Consider the following 24,390-nt stretch of genomic DNA (forward strand, 5'->3'; position numbering starts at 1 on the left):
CAGCCTTTGTGTAAATGCCTCCAACCAGCCCTTTCCCAACCCTGACACATCTGTCCTCTACTCAGAACAAATGCAGTGTGATCTGTTCAGATTGCTCCAAATAAAGGATGATCCCTTGCATCCGTGTAAGAAGCAAAAAGGACTGCTCTTTTCCCCTCCAGATTTTGTCATCATGGTTTCTTGCTATGCAATATTCACAAGAGAAAATTTAGCACCCTATGGACTCCATATCATGGTTTCTTGAGGTATTAGTGGACCCTCCTATGTCAAATACATCAATCTTTATTGTGCAGAATAAGAGTTTTGATATGGAAAGGACTTCTTTTCTCTGCCAACAATGTCTGGAATGACTGTGTTGTACTCGTCTGTGTACGACCCACACATGAGCATCTTGGAAGATATATATTTTTGTTTTCCAATACGGTTGTACATTTATTGACATAGCTGTGTAATGTAGTGTTTACTAAGTGAGCAACAGTGTACAGTGTAAAAATATATGAAGAATAAAGCATCCACAATGCAGTAAGAGGAATTTTATTGTTAACCGAGTGAAGAAGTAGTTTGTTGATCTATTCATGTTATCCACTGAATTTGCTTTTAAAGATGAAAAAATGTAGTTCACTTTTTCTGTAATAGTGCTTTACTGGTCTTAAATGATAGTAAATTGAATACCTTTGGCTTCTGACCTTTTGATCAGACAAAAAAAATAACTGAATAAGTGAGTTTATGCGTAGTAAATTAAGATAATTTTTTTTTTTTTTCAATATAATTCACATTAAGTTAAGACTGTAATGTTAGGTACATCTCCAAGTATCATCTTAACCTTTCACTCCTATTTGATAATCTGTGCGAGAATTAATAAAAAGCCCAGACTTCATCCCCCATTTAATAATCAAGCCACTCCTGGAAATTAAAGTAAGCGCTTTGATTGTAATGGATGTAACTGCGGTAACAAGCAGAGTGAGTGTGCTCAGATGAAAAAATGTAAACAAACTCATTCGCGCCATGTCAGGAGGCTGTTTTTCTTTAAAGCCTCAGCCTCGATGCTTTGTGGGAGTTTGAGTTTAATATAGAGCCGTTAGCGACTGGAATGACGCGGGGACATTCCAATCGTTCACTACATCTCCCATGACGCACTGCGTGCCAAGAATACGCGACCACGGTGGTGATTGGTTGGCTCCAGGTTCAAACCCAACGGCTGCATTCCATATATGGTCATTGTGCGCTCAGCCCTTTCATTACGGCTTTTCATGCAAATGAGATTCTAATATCCAGCTGTATGCAGCAGTAGTAAGAGCATGCGCAGAACGTCCAAAGAACACGGCGAAGATTCAAAGTTTTTGTCCAGTAAGTACGTTGTTATTTCTTCTCGACAGAAATTACATGAGTGAAATTGCGGTCATTTGTTATGTTCGCAGAGACTCGCCATAGTGTGTTACAACATCACCTGACGTGTGTGTTTCTAGTTGCAGCGGGTTAAACGTACAAAGTCGAAGCGACTCAACAATGGGATAAGGTTCAAGTGAACGAGAGCGTGGCGTGGTGCTGGTAGCGGAGCAGGCTAGCTAGCATGCTAACGGCTAACAACAATGAGTTGCGTTTGGCGCTCTAGCGGGCTAAAGTTTAAATTTAAAGGGAAGGGGGATTTTATGGCAACTCTTTGTATATTTTTTTGGAATATTGACAACACACGTCCGTTGTATCAAGTCGACAGTTGCGTGTTTAAACAACACGCGCCTTACACATGATTGAACGAGTAGCCCGGTAGCTTTTTGTTTCTTACTTCAGAAAGCGCTGCTGCCCGCTTTTTGTTTCGACTTCCACTGCAGACAGGTCCATGGACAAAATATGTCAAAGTTTGTCGACTTAAAAGGATTTTCTATAGTCATTCTGTTCGTTTATGGCCAATGTTTCCAATGCACTGATCGGGGGTCAGAGAAGTAACATTTACGATAGTAAAGCAGTGTGCTGTGGGTGTATCGTAACTGTGTTGCACCTCATGTTGATCAGACGGAGTCTTTAAAGAAAGTTTGGGAGCCTTTATCTGAAATTACAAAGCTGCTTCTTGTGCTTTTAGAGACAACCTATAAAACAGCTGCAAAATAAGTGTTCATGTCACAGTTATCTTTATTTATATCTCTATTTGTTGTTCAGGCGAATTGGCTTAAAATTCTCAAAGATACTCGCATGTTGTAGCTTTTGTCGAAGTGAAAGCGGTTTTTCGGGAGCGTGTGCACAGCAGATGCATTGCACAGCCAGCTAAGGGGTCATTTTCATGCAGGTTATGTCGAAACTATGGCTTAAGATTTGTTCGTGTATATCTCGCTGTGTGCGCGCGTTGGGACCGCCCCCCTCTCTGGAGTAGAAAGCACAACTCTGCAGACATCCACCGGGCCCATCGTGGGAGTGGGACGATTACGGGTCTTTGTTTTTACGTTTTCAGGTTGGGTTCTTTTTGCCACATCGCCCACCAACAGACAGACTATGTTTGGATTTCACAAGTCAAAGATCTATCGGAGTAACGACGGCTGCTGCATCTGCAAGACCAAGTCCTCCAGTTCGCGCTTCACAGACAGCAGCCGCTATGAGGAGACGTTCAGACTCTGTTTCGGGTAAATTTCTAACAGAGTATTTATATTGTGCGTTTGTGTGGTGGATGTGATATTTTTTTTTTTTTATGCTTGCTTGTTCCATTTATGTATTTTTTGCTTGCTACCGGTGACAAACTTTGCTGGTTACTTAGTTTGTGTTATTTATGTGTGCGCATTTACTTGACAGGCTATCGGAGGATCGTGTCGGTGACATTTGCAACGCCTGCGTGTTGCTGGTGAAGAGATGGAAGAAGCTTCCTCATGGCTCCAAGAAGAACTGGAATCATGTTAGTCCCAGCTGCTGATTAGGATCAGTCATATTTGTCTATTTGACAGGTTAGACTTTACAATAACATCTCATTTTGTCCGATCTGACTCAGGTGGTGGATGCCAGAGCTGGACCAGGTTTTAAGGTGACAAAACCTAAGAAGATTAAGAACAGTGATGGGAAGAAGAAAAGCAAGCTAAAGAAGCTTCACAAATTAAAGAGACAAAGTAAGTAATTTTGAAGTGTTCAGGGTTCACACTGTACCAAACTATTCATTTTTTTCCCTTTAGAAATGGTTATTTAAAAAATATTTAGCACTGGTCATAGATTAAATCAATAAATTTTCTTTTTACTTTAAGTTATCCATGTCACTAAACTGGACCCTTTTGGTTTGGGGCAATTAGTCTGACGACAATGTTTAAATGTTTCTTTTTTGGTTCCAAGCAGACTCTGATGCCCACAGCACAACATCCAGTGTGTCCCCTGCCCAGTCTCCCAGTTACAGCAACCAGTCAGATGATGGCTCAGATATTGAGTCCAAACAAAGGCGCTCAGCTCCCTCTATCTTCTCTTTTTTGGATCGTTCTTACTGGAAAAGGCAAGCTCCTTCATTGTTTGACAGCATATTTGGTTGGTTGTTGTTGTTTTTTTTTTTTTTTTTTTTTTTTTTTCTCGAGTAAAATTCATTCATTAATTTATATATTTTTCCCCTGTGTTCTTTCCTCTTCCAGGCAAAAGGTATGCTGTGGGATTGTCTACAAGGGACGTTTTGGAGAAGTCATCATTGATCCTCGTCTTTTCAAGCCCTGCTGCAGTTCCAAAAAGCAGAAGACACTGGCGTCCACACAAGTGGCCACACACCTTCCAGACACACTTCCTCCACAACTTCCAGAAGACACTCAAGAAACCTGGTGATTGCTTTTGATGAAATCCCCCTGTAGGGTTATCCATGGCATCTACCTGGATTTGTCTCCAGTGGCAGACCTCCATTCCCACCTTCCCTGTTAGATCAATTAGTTAGAATTTCCTTTTCTATGTAATATTCTTTTCTTTTTATCAATATTTTTTTAACTTTTGTATAGAGTTAATTTTCTTTTTTTATGAAAAGCTAAAAGAAAAAAATATGTATGGGCATTAGGGTTATTTATAGGTTGAGGAGACAAATTTTGATGATGCTCTTTTTGATGATTTTGTATTATGTGATCAAATGTTGTCCACCTTTTGATACATATCATTGCTTTTCTTGGGGGGCGGGGGGGTTGTCATTAAGTGTGCATAACGAAAGACACCAGCTTTTTCTAATACCAGCCTTTCTTTTGTGTGTGTAGGAACGGGTCTTTGTTGATGGAATGTTTTGTCCTTTCTGTTTGCTCCTAATGTGCAAATGCGCAACTTTGTAGAATTTGTAGTACCCAGAGAGCTTTTGGTGACACCAGGGATCAGCAGTACACTGTCCTCCATTAATTTAGCTGTTATTGTGTGAATAGATATGAACAAATACTCTGACATTTTCACAGATTAAGCATGACATGAGTTTGAAACACTCCATTGTAATTTGTTCAGCAGTTTGTGCACATTGACTCAGATGTGGTAAGACCATGCATGCTGCACATTCCTCTGAATTTTCTGGAATAACAAAAGCGATATATTTATTTCTTTTGTACAGTTTCCAATGAAATGACAATGCATGTTGTAAAGCAAATGTTTTTTAAATGGATTTTGTAAATATAGCATTTTGGCTCTTGATCCATTCAAACTTTTAAATGACAGGAATGGCAAACCACTACTTCTGTTTGTGTCTGAAGGGTAAAGGAAATTAGCTGTTTTGCTAATTCTGTCACATTTTTAGCACATTTTCATAATTAATTTGTCTCAGACACATTTCTCTGAGATCTGCAAACTGTAGTCTGTGCTCCATGCAGAAATAAATTTACACTGCAGAGAAAGTTGGATACTTTTTGCAGCATCATCAATGTGTAATATTCCTCATTCATTTTCCAATAGAATGATTTGGTAAGAAGCAGAATATGAAACACGTGGCCTATGTTTCATGGCTACTCTACATTTTTGTCAGAAAATGCTGTGGGAGAACATGTGTTTAGGGTTGTCATTGCCATGATTTATTCAGATGCAATTGTCCAAGTTCAAACTATGCAGACATTATGAATGTGAGAAGTGCTCTGGGGCTGTTCATCACTTTATTATGATGTTAAGTGGTGGATCTTTATTCAACCAAATTGATTTTTGAAAAGCGTCAATTATTTCAGCAATAACTGAACATTTTCCTAATCACAGCTCATAATTGTCTCAAGATATTTCTTGTTGTAATGCTCAGATTGCACTGTTTTAGCCATGGTGTGCTTACTGTCTCAAATCAATACTGCAGTGACAACGGTTGTTTTTGGGTTTTTTTTTTTTTCCTTAAAACTGTTACCATCATCAGACTTCATGAATTGACAAACAATGCTCTGTAAAGTGTTGCTTAATATATAAATTCTTCTGCGGCAGGGTAGTTAAATGCTAAACTTGTTCTTTTATTCTTATTAAAAGGAAAAATGCTGCTTCCTCTTAAACTGGAAAATAAGCTTGTTTTTTGTCCTTAGGTAGTTGCCATATTGTTTTTACGAGGTACATTTTGGAATGTGAGATGTGCCTTATAAAATAACCTGACCTTTTCATTATGATTCTCTTGTAATTTATATTTATTTATTACAATTTTTTCTTTAATTTTGAAACAAATGGTTGAGAGCATTTTCTGAAAATCTGGTTTTAATTTGTGCACTTCCTTTGAACATGCAATGTAGATGTTTTTCAATGCTTTTCTTTCCTTTGTTTACTGTATCACGAAGTAGAATTGTAACAAATAAAATGAAAATGGGGGAGTGTGGTTGTAATATTTATGTCCGCCGGCAGGTGGTGACCAAGAGCAGCAGGAATGAGGGTTTGCACTCAGAAACACCTTAAAGCAGGAGGGATTTACTTTAATCTTTTTTCTGTCTTTGATCTATTTTGAACGATATTTGTGAAACATAGACATTCCTTTTTTTTTCCTGCTCGTTTTTATTTCGTTCCTTATATATTATGTACTATACTATATTGACAACTGAAAAATGGGATTACACGTTTTGGCCAAAGCAAAACTGTAATGAAGTGTCACGGTTTCCTTTAAAATTGGGGGGAAAATCGATTTAATGGCATGTTTAAGGAGTAAAACTTGACAACTAGATTAAGATACTGGCTAAGCTCATTTACGATGAGTGTGCTAAAACCTAAATAAAAAGGTAAAACGGAACAGGCCCATGTTGAAGATTTATCTGAATTTATAGAGATCATTCAAATCAGGTTAATTAGAGTATTTCCGGTCATGGCTTTCAAAATAAGAATCTCCTTACTGGTGAGAAAAGCAGGCGTTTTCACAAAAGGTGCGACTCTTCCGGTTTGCTCCCGGTTAATGACGACTCGATGAGATTTTCCACTGACGTGTGCGCGCACGCACGCTCTTGTTCTAGCTCTCTTTCAAACACACACGTGCACACGCGCGCGCACAGACACACACTCGCTCTTTTCTCTTTTGAAAAGCCCCTTGTGAGGCAGATTGACAGGCTAGAATGAAAATGAGGCGGACGCTCGGTCACGACTTCAGTGCGTACGCGTCCTTTTGAGCGGACCTCCAAACTTGGATCATATCACCATGGGAGCTATTCGGGACTTTTGTTTGTTTTTGCTCTTGTTAAATAGTCGCCAAAGCGCAGCACTTCCAGAGATTCGAGGTGGGACCGCGGAGAGTGTGTGTGCGTGAGTGTGTGTCTGTTGTGTTTTCTGTCCTGGACGCTGCTTCTTTACGCACGCTTTGAAGAGTGCGCTCTTGTTGCCTCCCCGATGGTGATTTTTAAACCCTGCTGTAGTTTTTGGAGCTTGTGGCTGCATGAAATGACTGTTGCTCTAAAAAATTGTGCGCTCCGTTTACACTCCAGGTTTTTGGCCCACATGTTTTATTTTTATTATTAAATGAGCTTCTTTTACTTTTAAATTCGTTTTCACTGAATCTTTCAATTTTCCAACCATTCACCTATCACTATTAATAGGGAAGTTCATCTTTTAGTGATTATCAGGTCAATCTGATTTTTCTTTCATTCTAACAAATCCTGCCAAAGCCAAATGTCTGCCTACATGTTATCTGATTTTAATGGCCTGATTGAATATGTGTGTGTTGGTCATCGTGACCTCTAAGACCTGTGTGGCTCTCAGCAGATCCATGTGCAGAGGGGAGTGATGGCTGTCACATTGATGCTATTTGTCAGACTACTCAAGGCTCATACAAGTGCACGTGTAAAGCAGGTTTTAAAGGAGATGGAAAACACTGTGAAGGTAAAGTGTCCGCTTTGTTGAGTTGTTCCTCATATCGGCCCATTGAAACCAACTATGTCTCAAAGTGGCACATAGTCTAATGCAGGGTGGGATATCAATTGTAAAATGAACTCTCTGTTGTAAAAATGAGTTTGTAAAAATAATATCAACAATGTGCAATCTGTTGTGGCATCACCTCAGAATCAGTTCAGACGCATTCCGTTTGTGATACCTATACCCATATATTCTTCTCCAAGTTCTTCTTCTTGTAAAAACTTCTCATCGGAACTCGTGATCTTTAATTTTTGTTGTGATCACTTCTCAGACACAGATGAGTGCGACTTGGAGTACAATGGTGGCTGTGTACATGAGTGCAACAATATACCAGGCAATTACCGCTGCACTTGTTATGATGGATTCAATTTGGCACACGATGGACATAACTGCCTGGGTAAGGTCAGCTGAACACCACAAATAATATATCATAATCTTCTGTGACAGGCAGAAAGCTGCAATGATCAGCTCAGTTCATATTTGTGAACTGGATATGAAGTTTCTCACACTCACTCAGCCTTCTTTTCCCAAGCTCTCTTTTTTAATCTTTTAAATGTAGTTTAATGCAAACAGTTTTGATTTTGTTCATGCACTGATGCGAAAGATTAACAAATATTTACGTCTAAGAATTGATTTGAAATACCCTCGATTGCATTTACAATGTTTGCAGTTGGAGTTAAAAGCTAATTTCTGAAAATTCTGGTGGACATAACACACATCTTTCCAGGGTTTTATAAACACTGTAGCCAATCTGCTTTCCTGTAGATGTGGATGAGTGCAAGTTAAACAATGGTGGATGCCAACACACTTGTGTCAACACCATGGGCAGCTACGAGTGCCGCTGCAAAGAGGGATTCTTCCTCAGCGACAACCAGCACACCTGCATCCACCGCTCCGTGGGTGAGTGTTCACTGTTCACACTTCACACATCTGTAAACAGCAGCCATATCTGCATCCGTGAACATGACAATACAGAAGTGAAATATGCTGAATTACTGGAGATACTCAAATGAGAATACTTTGTAAAATTTCTTGAGGAAGATTTTTTTTTTTTTTTTTTTACTGCTTCTAATTCATTTCTAAAAGAGGTTGCAGTTATTAGTCTTTGTGCTGGTTGTATTAAGTCATGAGAAAAGATCTAGCAAATTCTCCAATATTTACATACAAATCAGTAACTGACGGCACAATGAGGGGTGGCAGGTTCAAGCTGGCTCCGGTCACTGAGCTTCTATCTGCAGCAGCAGCATGCTGTCGGAAAAGGCTCTCTGACTGCCAGAGAACAAAGTGAGCTAATGTAAATGCAACACTCTGGTCTATGTGGTCTGTGTCGCACATTTGTCTGAGGTGCCTTTGTTTTATCTTCTTGATTGAAGTCAACTTAAATGCAAGTACTTTCCACTCCATGGGGTCTTGACAACCCTTTTAAATCTCTCGGCGCTATCCACTCAGCTGTGACCCAGCTATATAAATGGTACTTCAAACCATCATTTTTTTAGCAGGAAATATTATGGAGTAAGTTGCAGGCACTAAATGTCTTTGAAGAGCTTTGATTTCAATAAAAATTTCAGCAACAGCTCAGAAAAATCTTTTTCTCCTCCCTAGAAGTGCTAGAAATGACACAGCGGTCAATGTTTTTGAATTGTGTCAGGCGTGAGAACAATCAGTGTCTTTGAGGATGCCAGACTAATCTCTCACTTTGCTTGCCTTTGTGTGTAGTCGGTCAGTCACTGTAGGAGAGTTTCATTGTGTACTTCTCTCCCTCATTCTATCCCAGAGGGCCTCAACTGTATGAATAAGGAGCACAGCTGCGCCCACATCTGCAAAGAGACGTCCAAAGGAGGCGTGGCCTGCAAGTGTCGTCCAGGGTTTGAGCTGGCCAGGAACCAGAGAGGCTGCATCTGTACGTGCTCGACGGCACACAGCTGACATCACACTACACACCTACCCAGTCACACAGTGATACATTGGCTCATGCTTACATGTTGTTAAACCCTTCAGTAACCTGTAACCATGGCAACGGAGGCTGCCAACACACCTGCGAGGACACGGAGAGCGGTCCAATATGCAGGTGTCACATCAGATACACCCTGCAGCCTGACAAGAGGTCATGTGTAGGTAAGCCTGCTGTTTGGAGACGCGGTTGTCCCTTAACACCAATTTATAATGAACACACAACGTAATAATAAACTCTAGGGATGACTCAAGTCTACCAAAAATTACCAGAGATATCAGATTGAATGTTGAGTAAAAGGATGTTGAAATTATCGGGAACATTTGAGTTTGATTTAATGATGCAACCATAAAAAAATTTAACTTCTTGAGGAAAAAAGGAAGAGGCTAATTTGTCAACTTAAGGTCCATTTAACTGCTTCTTCTACATCTCTCTAACTAAGTCGTGTTCAGTGGTTGTTTTTAGATAATGGGTGACAAGGGTATGATTTATATTTTGGATTATTGTTTACAATTAGAAATGTTTCCTGAGGAGAAAAAAAAAAAAAAAAAAAAGGGAGCGTATTGTCCATCTTGAACTTTCAAGAATTGTTTTCTCAGTAACGTGGAGTAACTTAGTATCTTGATGACTGAACGATAAAACTGTAACTGGAAACATCTCAGCCACTTCTAGGCGGTGCACATTTTTCCACACAATGCTTGTAAAGGATAAGGATCAGCCATCAGATATTGGGTAATATCTCTCCTTCCAGCAGCAGTGTGTGTGAGGTCCACTCATATCAGTGCGCCGTTGTCTCCAGATTCACTTTAGTGATGTGCTGTGTTATCTTACGCATGCCAAGCCACTACAAGCTAAATACCACAAGTGTTAACATGCATCCGGTGACTGAAAGTTGCCAGCACAAACACACAGCACTGAAGGTGACGTGTTGTTTTGTGAATGTAAAGGTTTGGGGTGCCAATACTTACTCTGTATGTGTGTGTGTGTGTGTGTGTCACAGAGCGAGATGAAGCCACCACCGAGCCCTCAGACCACAACGCCACATCCTTCACTGAGGTGGACAAACGGGTCAAACGAAGACTGTTAATGGGTAACGATCAGTCCGTCTACGTTCAGAGGATACCAGCTCAAATCTGTGTTTTACGTGATGGTGTGTTGAGCTGCCTGGAGCCACTTAGGGGTGTTAAACAGGAGGCAAGAGTAATGTTTGGCGAAATAGATGCATTCCTCTGTCTTTTGAGCAAACTGTGAAATGACTGTGCGCTCGGTTTCTTGCCCCCAGTTTCCACCCTGAAAAATATGCATTTGTGACAGTGTGGTACATTTCACGTTTTCCTTCCATTTGGGAGGAGCAGAGTGTGAATCTTTTTTTTTTGTACAGTCAGTATTTATCAGTTGTGTGATTCAGGATTACTCCATACATGAAAAAGGTTAGGGTTGTCTTTGGCATTTTCTTAATGTGTGGCCTGCACACCAGCTGTGGCAGTGTTGGCCTGTCATGAATGATGTATGTTATTAGGATGAGCCTGTCAAAACATAACTAACCTGCTTATGTTTGCTCTATTTTTCATGATAAAGGTTGTGCATTTAGGCATTAATGTTTAAAACTATTTATCTTAAATACAAGATGAATGAAATCCTCAATAATTAAAAATATTTTGAAGAAACGTCTAATATTACTTTGACCTCAGAGTCCTGTTGCAGGCTAGCGTCCAGTATTTGATGTTATAACTTGGCATTTTTCAGAAGGGAGAAGGTTATTCACATACCTTGATGTTAAGTATGATGTTTTTCAGAAACCTGTGCAGTGAACAACGGAGGATGTGACTGCACCTGTAAGGACACATCGACTGGCGTGCGCTGCAGCTGCCCAATTGGCTTCACACTGCAGCCGGATGGAAAAACATGCAAAGGTCAGTTTGCCAGTTGTCCACAGAGAGGAGCATGAGACTCGTGGTGATGTTCAGCTCGGTGCTTTTTCATGGGAAGTCTTGCTGAAGTGTCAGGATGTCACCTGTTTCCCACAGATATTGATGAGTGTGAGCTTCACAACGGCGGTTGCGATCACTTCTGTAGGAACACGATCGGCAGCTTTGAGTGCAACTGCAGAAAAGGCTTCAAGCTGTTGACAGATGAACGTTCATGTCAAGGTACAAATGACCCCAGACTTGTCCTGTCCACTCTCCTGTCCAGAGACAGATTGGGACGACATGACATAAGGTGTTTCTGACATCCAATATCCCCATTTCCCTTTTTCTTTACCAGAAAATCATTTCTCTCTTGATTAATTTTTAAAAAGTCAAGTTTTTTTTGTTAATGGAATTTCTATTATTATTATTATGTATTGAAAGCTGTGCTTTATTTACATTGGGATCGTGGCTTATTTTATCTTATCTTTAATGCTGCTGACCTAATGCAACTGCAGTTACATTTAAAACACCTTAATTAGCACAGCTTTCTGTTTGTTTTTTGTTTTTGTTTTTTTACTTTTAATCTCTATCAGAAGCCTGTGGACTTTTACGAGATTTACCTGTCAAGGTGGGAAAGTTCAGGATCAAATGCTGGTGTATGTCTGTGGGTGGGAAATCCCTCCTGATGAAGATTGCGACTGACTGCCCTGCTATTATGCCATCTGTCTGATTTTGATTACAGATATAGATGAGTGTTTTTTTGAGCGGACATGTGATCACACGTGTGTGAACTCCCCTGGTGGTTTTCAATGTCTGTGCAACAAAGGCTACACCATGTATGGACTGGCCCACTGCGGAGGTGAGACCGAGTTAGGTGGAGGGATCTACACATAACAACTTGAGCATAACACACATATCCCCAGTTTAGAGACGTCAGGCTAAAAAGGATACAATTGTGAGAACTTGCTCATTGATGTGATTGAAAAAAATGGACCCTGCAATTATGGTTTCCCTTTTTCCTCTTAGATATAAATGAATGCAGTATGAACAACGGCGGTTGTGAGCAAGGCTGTGAGAACACCATGGGTGGATATGAGTGCTTTTGTCATCCTGGCTATAAGCTGCACTGGAACAAAAAGGACTGCATTGGTAAGATGGTGCCTCTTCCTATATTATTGGCACATCTGTCCAGTGCTGTTGTCCTGTCACTTTGGAAATTGTATCATCAAAGAGAGTATGACATCCAACATATGGGGGAACAAAAACAGGAGATACTTTGGATTCTGTTCTCTTTTTTCCTCTTTTATTGTCTGTCACCTGGTTTTCTTGTGCTTGAGTAAAACATCTATACGATACTACGATGCCATCGGTGCCGTCAGGATGTTTTATGCCTCCTCCTCACGTGCTTCTTCTTTTTTGTTCAGTTCGAAAATGAGCTTTTTTTCACTTTGGAGTCTTGTTGTGGTTTCTATCTAGAGGCTGAGGGTTTACCATCTACAAACCCCCCCTCTAAACCCACCTTGAACTGTAGTAAGCAGGAGGGAGGGGACCGCTGCTTCCTGACATGCCAGTCTCAAGTTCACATCAGCAGTGGTGAGTTACTCTGGGCCTGGTCTCTGTGTAGTGCCATGATGACAGCTTGTTCATACGGTAGAGGAAATAGTTTCTCTTATTGTAATTGGATGTTCATAACTTCACTTGCAGGTCAATCTTCTTTCTCAGTTTTTTCTTTTCTGACCAAAGCTGAGCTACAGAATTACACACAGCATTGGATTTACTGTTACCTCTGTTATGTCACTGCTCTTATCAATAATCAAACAGATAAAAGCTCGTTATCACTGTCTGAACTGTAATCAGGTCCCTTTCTCTCTTACAATGTTTCAAACAAAGTGGAGTTTCTTCAAATATACAGATTTAGATGAAGTATGAATTGAACGCAACAGAGCTCTGGCAAAGCAAACAGTAGCATATTTACTCCTCTATAGTATCTCAGGAATAAAAAATGTCATTGACCCTCATGAATGATTTATCATCTCTGTGGAATTCCTCAGTCAAATATACCTTTGTGCTTCTGGTAAATAAACCTAAGCCCAGAGCAGCTAATGTATCTCCTGATGCCACTGTACATTTGGAAATGTGGTGCACTACTCTACAAGTGAAACTTTTCCTGATCTAGTTGTGTGAACTTTGGTCAACATTGGTCTGCAGACTTGCGACTTGTCGTGTTTCTACATGCTTCCCTTTTACTCTCCTATTTGGCTTTTGTGGCCCGAACTTTTGTCCATACTGGTCTGTGTGTCACGGCCTCTTGTGTTTTCAGGGACGGAGGATTCCTACACGGTGACCTGTGGAATGCCACTGCCCTGCTTGGCTGACGCACAAAAGAACAACAGTGGCTTACATTGCTTAGGCAAGTACAAAAAGATCACAGATTTACATCTTTACATTCTGACACACAAAACTATAACTTAGGTACAACTTCAGGCTTTCCTTGTTTTTGCTGAAAAAGTTTCTTCCTATTCATCTGTCCTGCAGGTCCAGAAATGGCCAGTGTTCCACGTATTAAGACCACAGCCACTTTTAAGTCAGGCACTGCAAAGTGCAACTTAAAACGATGTCAGGAGACACTCAAGGAGAGCTTAAACTCAGCTCGCTCAGGTACAGAGGCTGCCAAACAACAAGCCTGACAATCCATCCAAACACAAGACAAATTACAGATAAACAAGGCTTAAAATTACAGCTTCCTGGTTAAAAAACATTTTGGGTTTACCGAGAACTGCCAGCATCTAAAGCCACAGCTTTAAGAGGATGAAAAAGGCCTAATAGCTGCTTCAAAGCAAAGCGAAAACCAAAGGCAAATATGGAAAAAAAGATGCGGGGAGCATGATGCGGCTTTGAATGTCTCAGCGCAGCACTTTGACTGGCAGTGACAGGGGAGGATGTAATTAGCCATAGCATGCCTTTCAGTTAGGCCTGTCCCAGCCATCAATCAAATAGGGTGCTGATTGTGAGATTATTCTGTTTCTCCAGAGGCACTCGGCCTGTGGAGGGACTCCTCCAGAGGGCGATAGCCTCTGAAAGGGAACTCTCACTGAAAGAGAACACAATTGTTTCAATTAAAGGGAATTATCACAGCGACATCCCATCCTTTTTTCTTTTTTTCTTTTTTTTTACATTTTTGCGCAACCTGGTCTGCTAATTTGTTTAACAATTTTGCCTTTTGTATGTGTGTCTGCTGGCTGTTGTGTTCCTCTGGTTGGGTGTTTGTCTCCCATGTCCACAGATAGCAGGTCCCTCTTCACTGAAAATGTCCAGTTCAGCTATGTGAGCCTGCACTGCACCTCGTCTGGACAGCGAATGCGTAGCCGCCATGGCAGGAAGGCTGGCGAGGAGGATGGCTCCTTGATCACAGCTGAGTTTGAGCTGGATGTGAACCTAGAGGAGGTAACAGGTTGGTTCGTCTCTCAGCGTTTCCTGCCTTGCTGCCTGTGAGCTTTGCTTCATGTTCTTCAACTCATTCTTTCACCGTGTCTGTTCATCACTAAACAAACCAAACAAATTGTTAAAGTATCTCCTGTTTTGACTTGGCTCTGGTGATGGTGGGTTCTAGGTCTTGGACATGGGGCATTTTTGTTTTATATCTTAATTTCTATGTGAATGTTGGCATGGACTTATTCATTCACTGATGTGTAGTGCTCTTTTGAATGCCTAGGTAAGCATGTATGCATCCTGGGGTGAATTCGCAGTTTACTTTTTGCTGCATGAGCTGAAGATTTGTACTGGAAACAGCTGTGGTATCAAGTGCTTCTCTCAGCAGAGAGCTGTGACCTGAACTGTGCGCGACGGCGCTCTGAAAAGCGGCTCCGAAAGACCATCAGGACGCTGAGGAAGTCCATCAATCGGGAGCAGTTCCACCTCCACTTTGCCGGGTCAGACTACGAACTATCCAAGAATCAGGACCAGCCGGCAGAGCTGACAGGACACTGTGTGGGAGGACAGGTGCTGGTGGGGAGGAAATGTGGTGAGTTTACTTTTTCTGTTGAACTCACCATTCAGTTAGACACCACTTCTTTGGATATTGATGGTTCCCATCTCACGAAAGTGCAGATCGCCTGTGTTACACTGAACAAATCAGCATTGGCTGTGAGTCAGCCCCATCCACACAGTGGTCTCATAATCTTGACTTCAAGTCATTGAAATAGTCCATGCCAGTGAGATATATTTAGACAAGCTGGTTTAATGATTGAATTTGGAGCAGGTGCGGGCCAGATGAGTGCCATATTTGGTTTATAGGCATTCTGAAATGGTCTGGTTGAGCCCGAACGCTAGAACAGAGAGGCTGTTGTCGATTCCTCCAAACTGTGAGATCTTCTAGCATCTTGATCGGATAAGAGTCCAATCCGGGGGCTGAAGGCAGGCCTCTTGTTGGTCGTTGCCTCTTGGTTGAGTTTAATATACAGCTTGTGACAGAGAAAATGTTTATTGCATCTGACCGCAAGCTGTCATTGTTAGAGGGCTGAAGGCTGACGTTTGTTTTCTCTGGCTGCTCGACTCCAGTGCCCCTAATTTCAGGCCTCACAATAAGTTTGCTGCCTGCACTTTTGATATCGGTGAGAGGAAACTGGTGCCTTTCTTCTGTTGAGATGTCTAAATATTTGTTCAAATGGTATGCGCTTTGTTCAATCTGTGCATGTTTACTGCCATCGTTCAAGACGTTTGAACCCAGGTGTTTAAAACATTTCACACAACTCCTCAAGTTTGTTTAAGATTTCTCTGTTTGCCTGTTGAACCACCGAGGAATATGATGACCAATAGATTTGTTACAGTTTTTTGAATCAAAACTAGCCTGAAACTATAGATACCCGGCAGTTTCTCGGAATCATGTTTGACAATGAAAATCATTGGCCTTTCATTAAACACATCTTCCTGTAACACAATATTTTTCACCCTGTACATCAACATCAAAGTTGTTGTTGATATTGATCTGTGCTGACAGGATTTGAACCTAATCTGCAGCTGTGCATTATTTCTATCTTTCAGTAACACAGGTCTTAAGTGTCCTGATTCCTTAACTCCCCCGCTACGGCTTCTGGTCAACATTAAGCAGTCTATTGGCCATGGCAGGGGTGTAGACATGTAATTTGGGAGAGGGGGTTGTGGGGGGCTGAAAGGCATTCTTCTTAACCTCCAGCTCTTTAAAGGAGCTATATTTTCCCCTCCTCCCCCACCTCCCAGTCTAGCTTAGTTCGGAGCACAGTTTAGTCCTTTTCAGTTTGCCCACTCCATTGAAAAGCCCATTTGGGACTTTTTCTCACTGCCTCAGATGAACGCCAACGCAGACTCTGGTGCATTTGCAGAAAATATGCTTTGACTTGCTAGACTTTTCATAATCTTTATTCTGTGATTTGTTTGAGTTACTGGCTGCATCTTTACTTTCTAGGACACTCTGTGCTCAGTAAATAATAAATGTATTAGAGACACTTAAACACACTATCTGTATATGGATACATACACACACACACACACACACACACACACAGCGCATCAGTAAAGATACAGACCCAAAGCTGCTGTGATCGTGCATGTCTGCATGTTGATGTCTGTTTGACCGTTGTAATCAACTTGTTTGTGTGTTTGTTTTAACATTGAAGCTGTTTAGGAAGTGCTGTTGATTCAAGATGGCAGTTTGAGTGCTGTGCCCCCCACCTTCCCCCCAACTGGGGGCCACTTTGCATGACCCCCAGCCACTAAACTGCTAAAGAGAATTGACTTCAGTCACACCATGGGAATCAATTAGCATCAGCTGTTTGGGCCTCAGCTTGATGAGTGCGAGCAGTGATTGGGCCGAGCAGAATGGGGGGATTCAGAAAAATGACCCCTTTTATTGGGTTCAGCTTCTAACCACTGTGATACCGTAGTGTTTTCCTATGTCATCAAGTAGGCAAAGACTGAGGACTTGAATAGAGGTGAAAGGTCTTTTAAACCTCTTTGGGGCCATCAATTCGAGGACTCTATAGAAGCGTTCTTTGCATTTGAAAGGCTTCAAGTTTTTTTCTCTTTCACCCTCTCTCTCTCTCACTGCTTCCCTCTGTCAAATAAAAGCTGTTAGGGGACAATGCAAAGATGGCTCCTCGTGGTCTTTCAGAATAAACAATGGGCCTCAAAAAATGAACTGCTCTTGAGAGAATTACATTTTCTTTCTTTAGAAGAAAATCTAACAATTTGCTGAGCTTCATATAATGGATCTACAGCTCAGCTTTTATTTGTTGAGATTTTACTGTGGTTTCTCTGCTTCCAGTGTAAAGGCAATGGCGAGGCACATCTTGTGCTAAACGCACAAGATGTATTTAATTGATTTTTTTTTTGTGTAGAATCAGTTTGATTTTTCAAGTCAAGTTCTTAAGACCATCAGACAGACACAGTAATTCCCAAATTAATTACAGGCATCACTCTGGATGGGAGGAACCAAAGCAAAAGTTGCTGTAGCCCCTTTAATCAGGCCTCTGTGCCGAGATAAGAGGGAAATAATCACTTTGATTTGAGTGTGTTTGCTGTTAAAATAGGTGAGGGCGCTTATAGTGGTGTTTAACGTTCCTCCCTGATGTACAGCTGTGTTGTATCAACTTCAGGATGCGACAGAAGCAGGATACTGAGGCAGTAGTGGAATGGCAACTTCTCTTTTGCCTCACAGTTTTTGTATGGCTGTATTAGGTTACAAAAGCATGTCAACATTAATGATGGATTTTTTTTTGTGTCTATCTAGAGTCCAGTTTAACTTTAATGTGCCAATTCAGTACAACTGAGAAGTAAACAACATTAAGAGGCAAAAAAAATAATAATAATAATATCAAGACTTAACATTTGACAGACATAACTGGTAAACATAGTCTTAAGTACCTTTGAATACTCTGTAAAGTGTATTATTTTATGTAATTAGATCATTAACCCCTTTTTTTTTCACAATTTCTCAATTAAAAATTATTCTATGATTTCATTTGAAAATCTTTAATATCCCCAAAGGGCAATTTGGTTTGCAACAGAAGTTTAAAACAATCATATCTCACATGACAACACAATAAATCTTACTTCACAATAAAATAAATAGCAAACATAAAACACATAATGCACACTTTCATGGGTGTATCGTTCCCAACAAGCTCGCCTACAGCTTATTTAAAAATCTAATAGCAGATGGAACAAATGAATTAAGATATCTGTTTGATTTACCCTTACAGGGGAAGGTGTACCTTCTCTAAGAAGGGAGAAGCTGAAACTCTCCGTGGAGAGGATGGAGAGCATTCTCCAGAATGGCCTTTGCCCTCTGAGTGGCTCTAGCTTGATACACACTTCCCAGATCGTTCAGGCAAATGCCATTTAGTTTTTGGCTGAGTTTGACCACATTCCTCGTTCCTATTTGAAATGATGAGGTTACCAAACCAACAGATAAAAGCAAAAGTTAAAATGGACTCAAGAAAAGATGAATAAAAAAATTTAAGAAGCTTTTAACCAGATAAAACAGCCTCTGATTAGCCTTCTTACAGATGGCATCTGGGTTTATCTCAAAGGACAGTCTGTTGCCCAGGATGGTGCCTAAGTACTTGTACTGACTCACTATTTCCACTGCTGTACCTTTTAACAAAGGTTTGGGCTTTGACAAGAGGGTTCTTGCGGAAGTCAAGGATCATGTCTTTTGAACACGTTAAGCTGAAGGTAACAGTCGTCACACCCTTTTACACAACAGTCAAGGAGAGGTCCATGGCCCACCTCATGGTCCTGCAGGAGGCTAACAATCACAGTTAGCATCTGCACATTTTATTATAAACCTTGACTCAAACATGCGCTTACATTGCTAAATACCTTTAATTAAACACACTAAGAACACAACAGTCACTGTGTGTTGTTAACATTTATGGGTATACTCTTGTTTATGATTAGTTATCTATCAAAGATTATCTCACTGACATCCATTCTGTCTGAATCACAGCATTAAGCTCAATGCACCTTTTAACGCTGTGCTGAAATATATCAAAGCCAATGGTATTAATTGTGTTCATTACTGTGCATGCAAAGCGCTCAAACATGTCAGGCAGAAGAGCAGTTAATGTGTTTGTGTTGCTTTATTAAAAGTTGGTGAGTAGTTAACCAGCTGCTCTTGAAGGTGTTTATCCATTTCAAGTATGTACATGGCCCCTTTTCATTATATTTAAAGAGTCAACTGATGAAGTCTGGGTTACTTTAATGGTCTTGTCATGCTATTGAGCTGATTTATTTACAGTGTAAACTTACAGTGCAGTTACGACTCTGTTTGATTATATATGGCCACAGGGCATGCTGCTATATTTGTTGATTCATGTCTGCGTTTTACACTGTCTATCTCCACTCATACGGCTTTTGTAGCTGAGTGCCACCTGACTAGGACCTGTCTACTAAATTGATGTAAATTACAAGTTCAGACACACCAGTCTGTTTTAAGGATCTTAAGTGTTTGTTTTTGGTTTCAGGGGAAAATCTTTCATGTAACAATCCGTGGAGACTTAAATTGGCTAATGGTTGGTCGCACTGTTTATTTATTTATTTATTTTTTGAGTGAATAATAGATGTGTTTAAGTCTTAGGAACACGAATCAGCACAGCACCAAAGTCCCTTTATCGTTTCTGTCAATAAAACCACTAAGGCCCACAAACATCTGGCCTTTGTTGGAATTGGAAAAGGGTATAACTGACATTCATTCAAAAGAAGAAGAGGGTAAAAGATACAAAAATCCCCACTCAGATACGACAAGCAACCAAAAGCTTGACCATTCATTCCTTTGAGAAACATTGGAAGCCGAAGCTACAGTTTGCTTTTTTTTCATCCTCAGGAGTGTATGCTTGAATCTCACCACCTATAAATAATGGAGCTCTATTTTGTCTTGTTGTCATTCCCCTGTTGCGGTTTAGTAAGCTGCAGTGTGGGGACTTACTACAACGGAGACCAGGGAAGGTGTGTGCTGTGTCCAGCTGGGACGTATCAGGATGAGGAGGGGCAGATGTCTTGTGAGGTCTGTCCCGGACCTGAAGGAAGAGAAGTCTCCAAGGTGGTTGGAGCTCGAAACATGTCAGAGTGTGGAGGTAAGATCCTGTGTTCAAAAAAATAAAAGCTATGTAAAAAAACAACAACAGGAAAAAAAAAAAAATCATTTAATGTAGCTGCAAATAGCAACCGCCCCATGTCACGTTCTCATGACCATAGTTGTAAGGACTCATGGGGCACAACAGTGTTGTCTCAACCATAAACTCTGATTGACACAAAGAACCCATTGTTCATATTTGAAAGTTTGAAATATCCACCTTTCCATTCTTTTCAAAGTCACACCCAACTGTTTTTTTTTTTTTTTTTTGAAAATTACATCCAACTGCAACCTGCTGGTGGCACCAGAGCACTTAAGGCACAGACATTAAACTTGGTGAACAGCATAATGAGACTCTCCTCTATCACTGTAGCAAATTTCTAAACCTTTAAAAGTTTTTTTGGGGGTGCTGCCTTAGAGTTCTGTGGCAGAGAGAGAGGAAAATGAAGAAGAATTCGAAAACACAATGGGTGTATAATGACATTTAAAATGAAAAAGATATGAGTGAAACATAATTGAGTAAAAACCATGAAAAGCAATAAAAGCCCAAAATGTAAATAACTGCTTTGTGTATATGACCCACACAGGAAGCAATTGTGGCTTGATAGAGATCTCTCCCAGACAGATGTTATGCTTTGTTAAAGCCAAAGAGGCTCAAGCTAAGATTTTAAAGATGTATTTGAATTCAGGAGGTGAACTCGGCTGAATGAAAGCTAAAGGAGCCACCATATTTTGGTCTCCTCCTGTGCTGTTATCACAGTCACTTTGGGGCTGAATCCCTCATCCCATCTCCCCTGACAGACTAAACAAGAAGTGCTATCAGCAGATTCCCACTGGCAGCCAGTTTGTATTCGTCACCCAGGAGTGTCCACTTGGAGACGGCATCAATCCATTAATGTTTGGTTTAGTTTTGCCTCTTACTTTAATCGAGGGGCAGATAAATTCTCCTTTATAAAAGCTCACATCTTCAACATTTAAAATGTTTTCTTTTCTAAGAGACAAAAAAAATTGTTGTTGCTGTTTTTGGCAGTTCACAGTTGCCGTGACTGAACATTTTGTGTGTGTTCAGGTCAGTGTTCACCAGGTCAGTACTCTCATGACGGCTTCCTGCCCTGCCTGCCATGTCCGCTGGGAACTTACCAGCCAGAGGTCGGCCGCACATCATGCTTCCCTTGTGGAGGGAACCTGGTCACCAAGCGCAGCGGTGCTTTTACATTTCAGGAGTGTGAGACTAAAGGTGTGACAATTGAAACGTTGGTGTTGTCAGAGTATAAAAAGCTTTTTTCTCTTCTTTTATCATAAATGAATGTTGTTGTTAGCCCGAGAGATCACACAGTTCAACAAATCCCATCTACTTTTTTAGGGTGAAGTTGAAGTGAAACATGGATGTTAGTTATTCCTCACAGGAAATCTTAATAGTATCGTGTGTTTACTGTGGATGCTGACATGAACTCTGCAGCTCTCTGCAGCTGTTCATAATTTGCACATTAAAATCATAAAACTACTCCCCTCCAGGATATCATTCATTAAGGAAAGAGGCAGGAATTGGATGAGTTTAGTCCTATAATAATACAATTTTATGTGTAATGTAATTTGGTTTGAAAGGGTTTGTTGAACACAGCATGGCAGAAGAAATTTTGAAATCTAAAAGATGCAAATAGGTGAAATGTGTAGAGAATACTTGGAAGCATTATAATAACTGATGGCCCCCTATCTCTGCCCTTGGCTGTTGCAGTCCAGTGCTCTCCAGGACATTACTACAACACCAGCACACACCGCTGCATCCGCTGTCCCATGGGCACATATCAGGGGGAGTTTGGCCAGAACTACTGTGTGTCCTGCCCTGGAAATACCACCACTGACTTTGATGGCTCAACTAACATCATGCAGTGCAAAAGTACGTCTGTATAGAGCAACAGCCCTGAGGAGAAAATGAAATGATTGTGACTAACTTTCCAGAAAGTTAGCTTGATGCAACAAGCAAAAAATACATTGAACACATCTGTGTGACTTTACAGATCGCCAGTGTGGAGGAGAGCTGGGAGATTTTACTGGTTACATAGAGTCCCCTAACTACCCAGGCAACTATCCTGCCAATGTCGAATGCACTTGGACCATCAACCCACCACCCAAACGCCGCATCCTTATTGTTGTCCCAGAAATCTACCTGCCAATTGAGGATGAGTGTGGAGACTATTTAGTCATGAGAAAAAGCTGTGAGTTGTAACTTTAGTTGTTGTGGGGTTACATCAGACATTGAAGCATTAAACTTGTCAGATAGTTATAGATGTTGTCCTGTTTGTTGGTATCTTTACTTCACAGCTCTGTCTAACTCTGTAACAACCTACGAAACTTGTCAGACATATGAACGTCCTATCGCTTTCACCTCCCGCTCAAAGAGGCTTTGGATACAGTTCAGGTCCAATGAGGGAAACAGTGGGAAAGGTTTCCAGGTGCCATATGTGACATATGATGGTAAGAGAAATAGAAGCTTTTGTTACATAGATGTGATAATGCAGCCTAATTTTGTTGCTAAAGTCAGATTACATTTGTCACATTGATGAGCTGTTATCTGTTTCAGAGGACTACCAGGAATTAATAGAGGACATAGTCAGAGATGGGAGATTATATGCCTCAGAGAATCACCAGGACATCCTGAAGGTATTTATTTTTTGAGTTATATAAACTTTACCTCTCTAAGTTGTTATTTAAGTCAATGTTTCCTTTACCCGTTTGGGCATCTGTTAATCCTGACTTGGTTTAAGTGAGTATGTAACGCCCTCTTTTGGAGACAAGTAGAAATACAGGCTACTACTTTCTTTGGTTCTCTTTTCTTGTATTGCATAATGTGTTTTCTCCTCAGGACAAGAAGCTCATGAAGGCACTGTTTGATGTGTTGGCTCATCCACAGAACTTTTTCAACTATACAGCTCAAGAGTCAAGAGAAATGTTTCCTAAATCCTTCATACGCTTCCTGCGTTCCAAAGTTCTGAGATTCCTTCGCCCTTAAAATGGGTTCCCACAGTTTTTCTGGATTATTCATGATAAACCTACATTAGATACTGCTCACAGGATGGTTTTTTTTTTCCACTGACTTATGTCAGAGCAGTCAGTAGTAATCTGTTCGCACATGGAGTCATTCTCGAGTGGACCACACACTTGATAGAACTTATCCTGAGGGGGAAGTCAACAAGTCAAGAAAATGACCTTTTAACTGGAGCTTTAAGACGAAGGATATGATCAGCGAAGCGACACAGAGTATAGATGTATACGTATATCCTTAGAAAGGAATCAGCATCTCTTTGCTTTGGAGATTTGGAAACGTGTATTAATTAGCAGCAGAGAAATTGTAATGACTTCATACCCTCTTTTAGATTTTAAAGTCACCATCTCAGTTAAATCCATACTGCAAGTCTGTGTATTTCAATGTGGCTAAATAGTGTACATGCCAATATGAGACTTTTGTTAATAGTATGATAATAAGATATGAATACAGTAGCTAAGCAGAAGAATACTGAATATTTGTGATACTGTATCTAGTAACATAACATAGGCTACTTTCACAGGTAGAGATGAGTTGTTGACAGAAATACTGCTAAATGTCAGAAACAAATACAGCACAAATGTTTTCTTGAGAGAATGAGCACTACTGAAGAGGTAGTGGAACCACAAAAGCAATTATTCTGATGAATCTTTTGTATATGATGTATAAAGTTTTAGGTGAAACGCTAATGTTATGTAGCAGCTACATACATTTTGACAGTATAGAATTGCTGTTGGCCAATGTATTTGATATTCTGAGGCATCTAAATGAATGCTACTCTCCTGGAAAAAGAAAAAATAACTTTTTAAAAAGAAAAGTACATTTTATGAATTAATAAGACACCAACCATTCAGCAACATGACACCAGTAAATGTCAGTACAGTTTGTATTATGAACTAGCAACCAAAGATAAACACTCACTCCTGGAGTGAACACTAAGAGGTCAGACTCCCTGAAAAGTTCTGTAAAATAGAACTGAGCTGTTCACCTGTCTTAGATACATGTATGTATATTGTTTATGGTTTTGTACATCTAATATGCTGTAAATAAAGATAGGTCACTTATGTTGTGTGTTTTTTTTTTTTTTAACCTCTTTCACTTTACTGCATTTCCATAC

At 40.4% G+C, this 24,390-nt stretch overlaps 2 protein-coding genes across 5 annotated transcripts; both read left to right on the plus strand.

The window, feature by feature from the left end:
- Positions 1-1,299: 1,299 nt before the first annotated feature.
- On the plus strand, positions 1,300-5,733 carry sinhcafl (SIN3-HDAC complex associated factor, like). 2 transcript variants are annotated; one of them, XM_029498272.1, is made up of 6 exons: positions 1,300-1,347; positions 2,444-2,612; positions 2,779-2,878; positions 2,972-3,086; positions 3,304-3,457; positions 3,591-5,733. In XM_029498272.1, exons 2-6 carry the CDS (start codon positions 2,485-2,487, stop codon positions 3,772-3,774), a joined length of 681 nt encoding a protein of 226 aa, XP_029354132.1. In that variant the 5' UTR covers positions 1,300-1,347; positions 2,444-2,484; the 3' UTR covers positions 3,775-5,733. The 2 variants fall into 2 exon arrangements, with proteins under 2 accessions (XP_029354132.1, XP_029354133.1); XM_029498273.1 differs by having other exon boundaries at positions 3,307-3,457.
- A 617-nt stretch (positions 5,734-6,350) lies between these two features.
- scube2 (signal peptide, CUB domain, EGF-like 2) lies at positions 6,351-24,331 on the plus strand. 3 transcript variants are annotated; one of them, XM_029497702.1, is made up of 23 exons: positions 6,351-6,629; positions 7,108-7,227; positions 7,532-7,657; positions 8,026-8,160; positions 9,035-9,160; positions 9,259-9,375; positions 10,212-10,301; positions 11,008-11,124; positions 11,239-11,361; positions 11,864-11,980; positions 12,148-12,270; positions 12,598-12,714; positions 13,442-13,531; positions 13,657-13,779; positions 14,405-14,572; positions 14,936-15,142; positions 20,061-20,231; positions 21,300-21,467; positions 21,966-22,127; positions 22,249-22,446; positions 22,553-22,705; positions 22,812-22,891; positions 23,094-24,331. In XM_029497702.1, the coding sequence occupies exons 1-23, from the start codon at positions 6,551-6,553 to the stop codon at positions 23,238-23,240; spliced, it is 3,057 nt and encodes a 1,018-aa protein (XP_029353562.1). In that variant the 5' UTR covers positions 6,351-6,550; the 3' UTR covers positions 23,241-24,331. The 3 variants fall into 3 exon arrangements, with proteins under 3 accessions (XP_029353562.1, XP_029353564.1, XP_029353563.1); XM_029497704.1 differs by having other exon boundaries at positions 14,939-15,142; XM_029497703.1 differs by having other exon boundaries at positions 6,352-6,629; positions 7,111-7,227.
- The last annotated feature ends 59 nt before the right edge of the window (positions 24,332-24,390 follow it).

The sequence above is a fragment of the Echeneis naucrates genome, chromosome 3 (genome assembly GCF_900963305.1).
Source record: "Echeneis naucrates chromosome 3, fEcheNa1.1, whole genome shotgun sequence".
Taxonomy (NCBI): Eukaryota; Metazoa; Chordata; class Actinopteri; order Carangiformes; family Echeneidae; genus Echeneis; species Echeneis naucrates.

What these genes read in the sequence shown, in the direction of transcription:
- sinhcafl (XM_029498272.1), top strand. Translation starts at nt 2,485, where the DNA reads ATGTTTGGATTTCACAAGTCAAAGATCTATCGGAGTAACGACGGCTGC. An exon ending in CCAAGAAGAACTGGAATCAT is followed by an intron (nt 2,879 to 2,971) that starts GTTAGTCCCAGC and finishes GATCTGACTCAG; the next exon opens with GTGGTGGATGCCAGAGCTGG. An exon ending in GATCGTTCTTACTGGAAAAG is followed by an intron (nt 3,458 to 3,590) that starts GCAAGCTCCTTC and finishes TTCCTCTTCCAG; the next exon opens with GCAAAAGGTATGCTGTGGGA.
- scube2 (XM_029497702.1), top strand. Translation starts at nt 6,551, where the DNA reads ATGGGAGCTATTCGGGACTTTTGTTTGTTTTTGCTCTTGTTAAATAGT. An exon ending in AGCACTTCCAGAGATTCGAG is followed by an intron (nt 6,630 to 7,107) that starts GTGGGACCGCGG and finishes TGTGGCTCTCAG; the next exon opens with CAGATCCATGTGCAGAGGGG. An exon ending in CTGCATCCACCGCTCCGTGG is followed by an intron (nt 8,161 to 9,034) that starts GTGAGTGTTCAC and finishes ATTCTATCCCAG; the next exon opens with AGGGCCTCAACTGTATGAAT.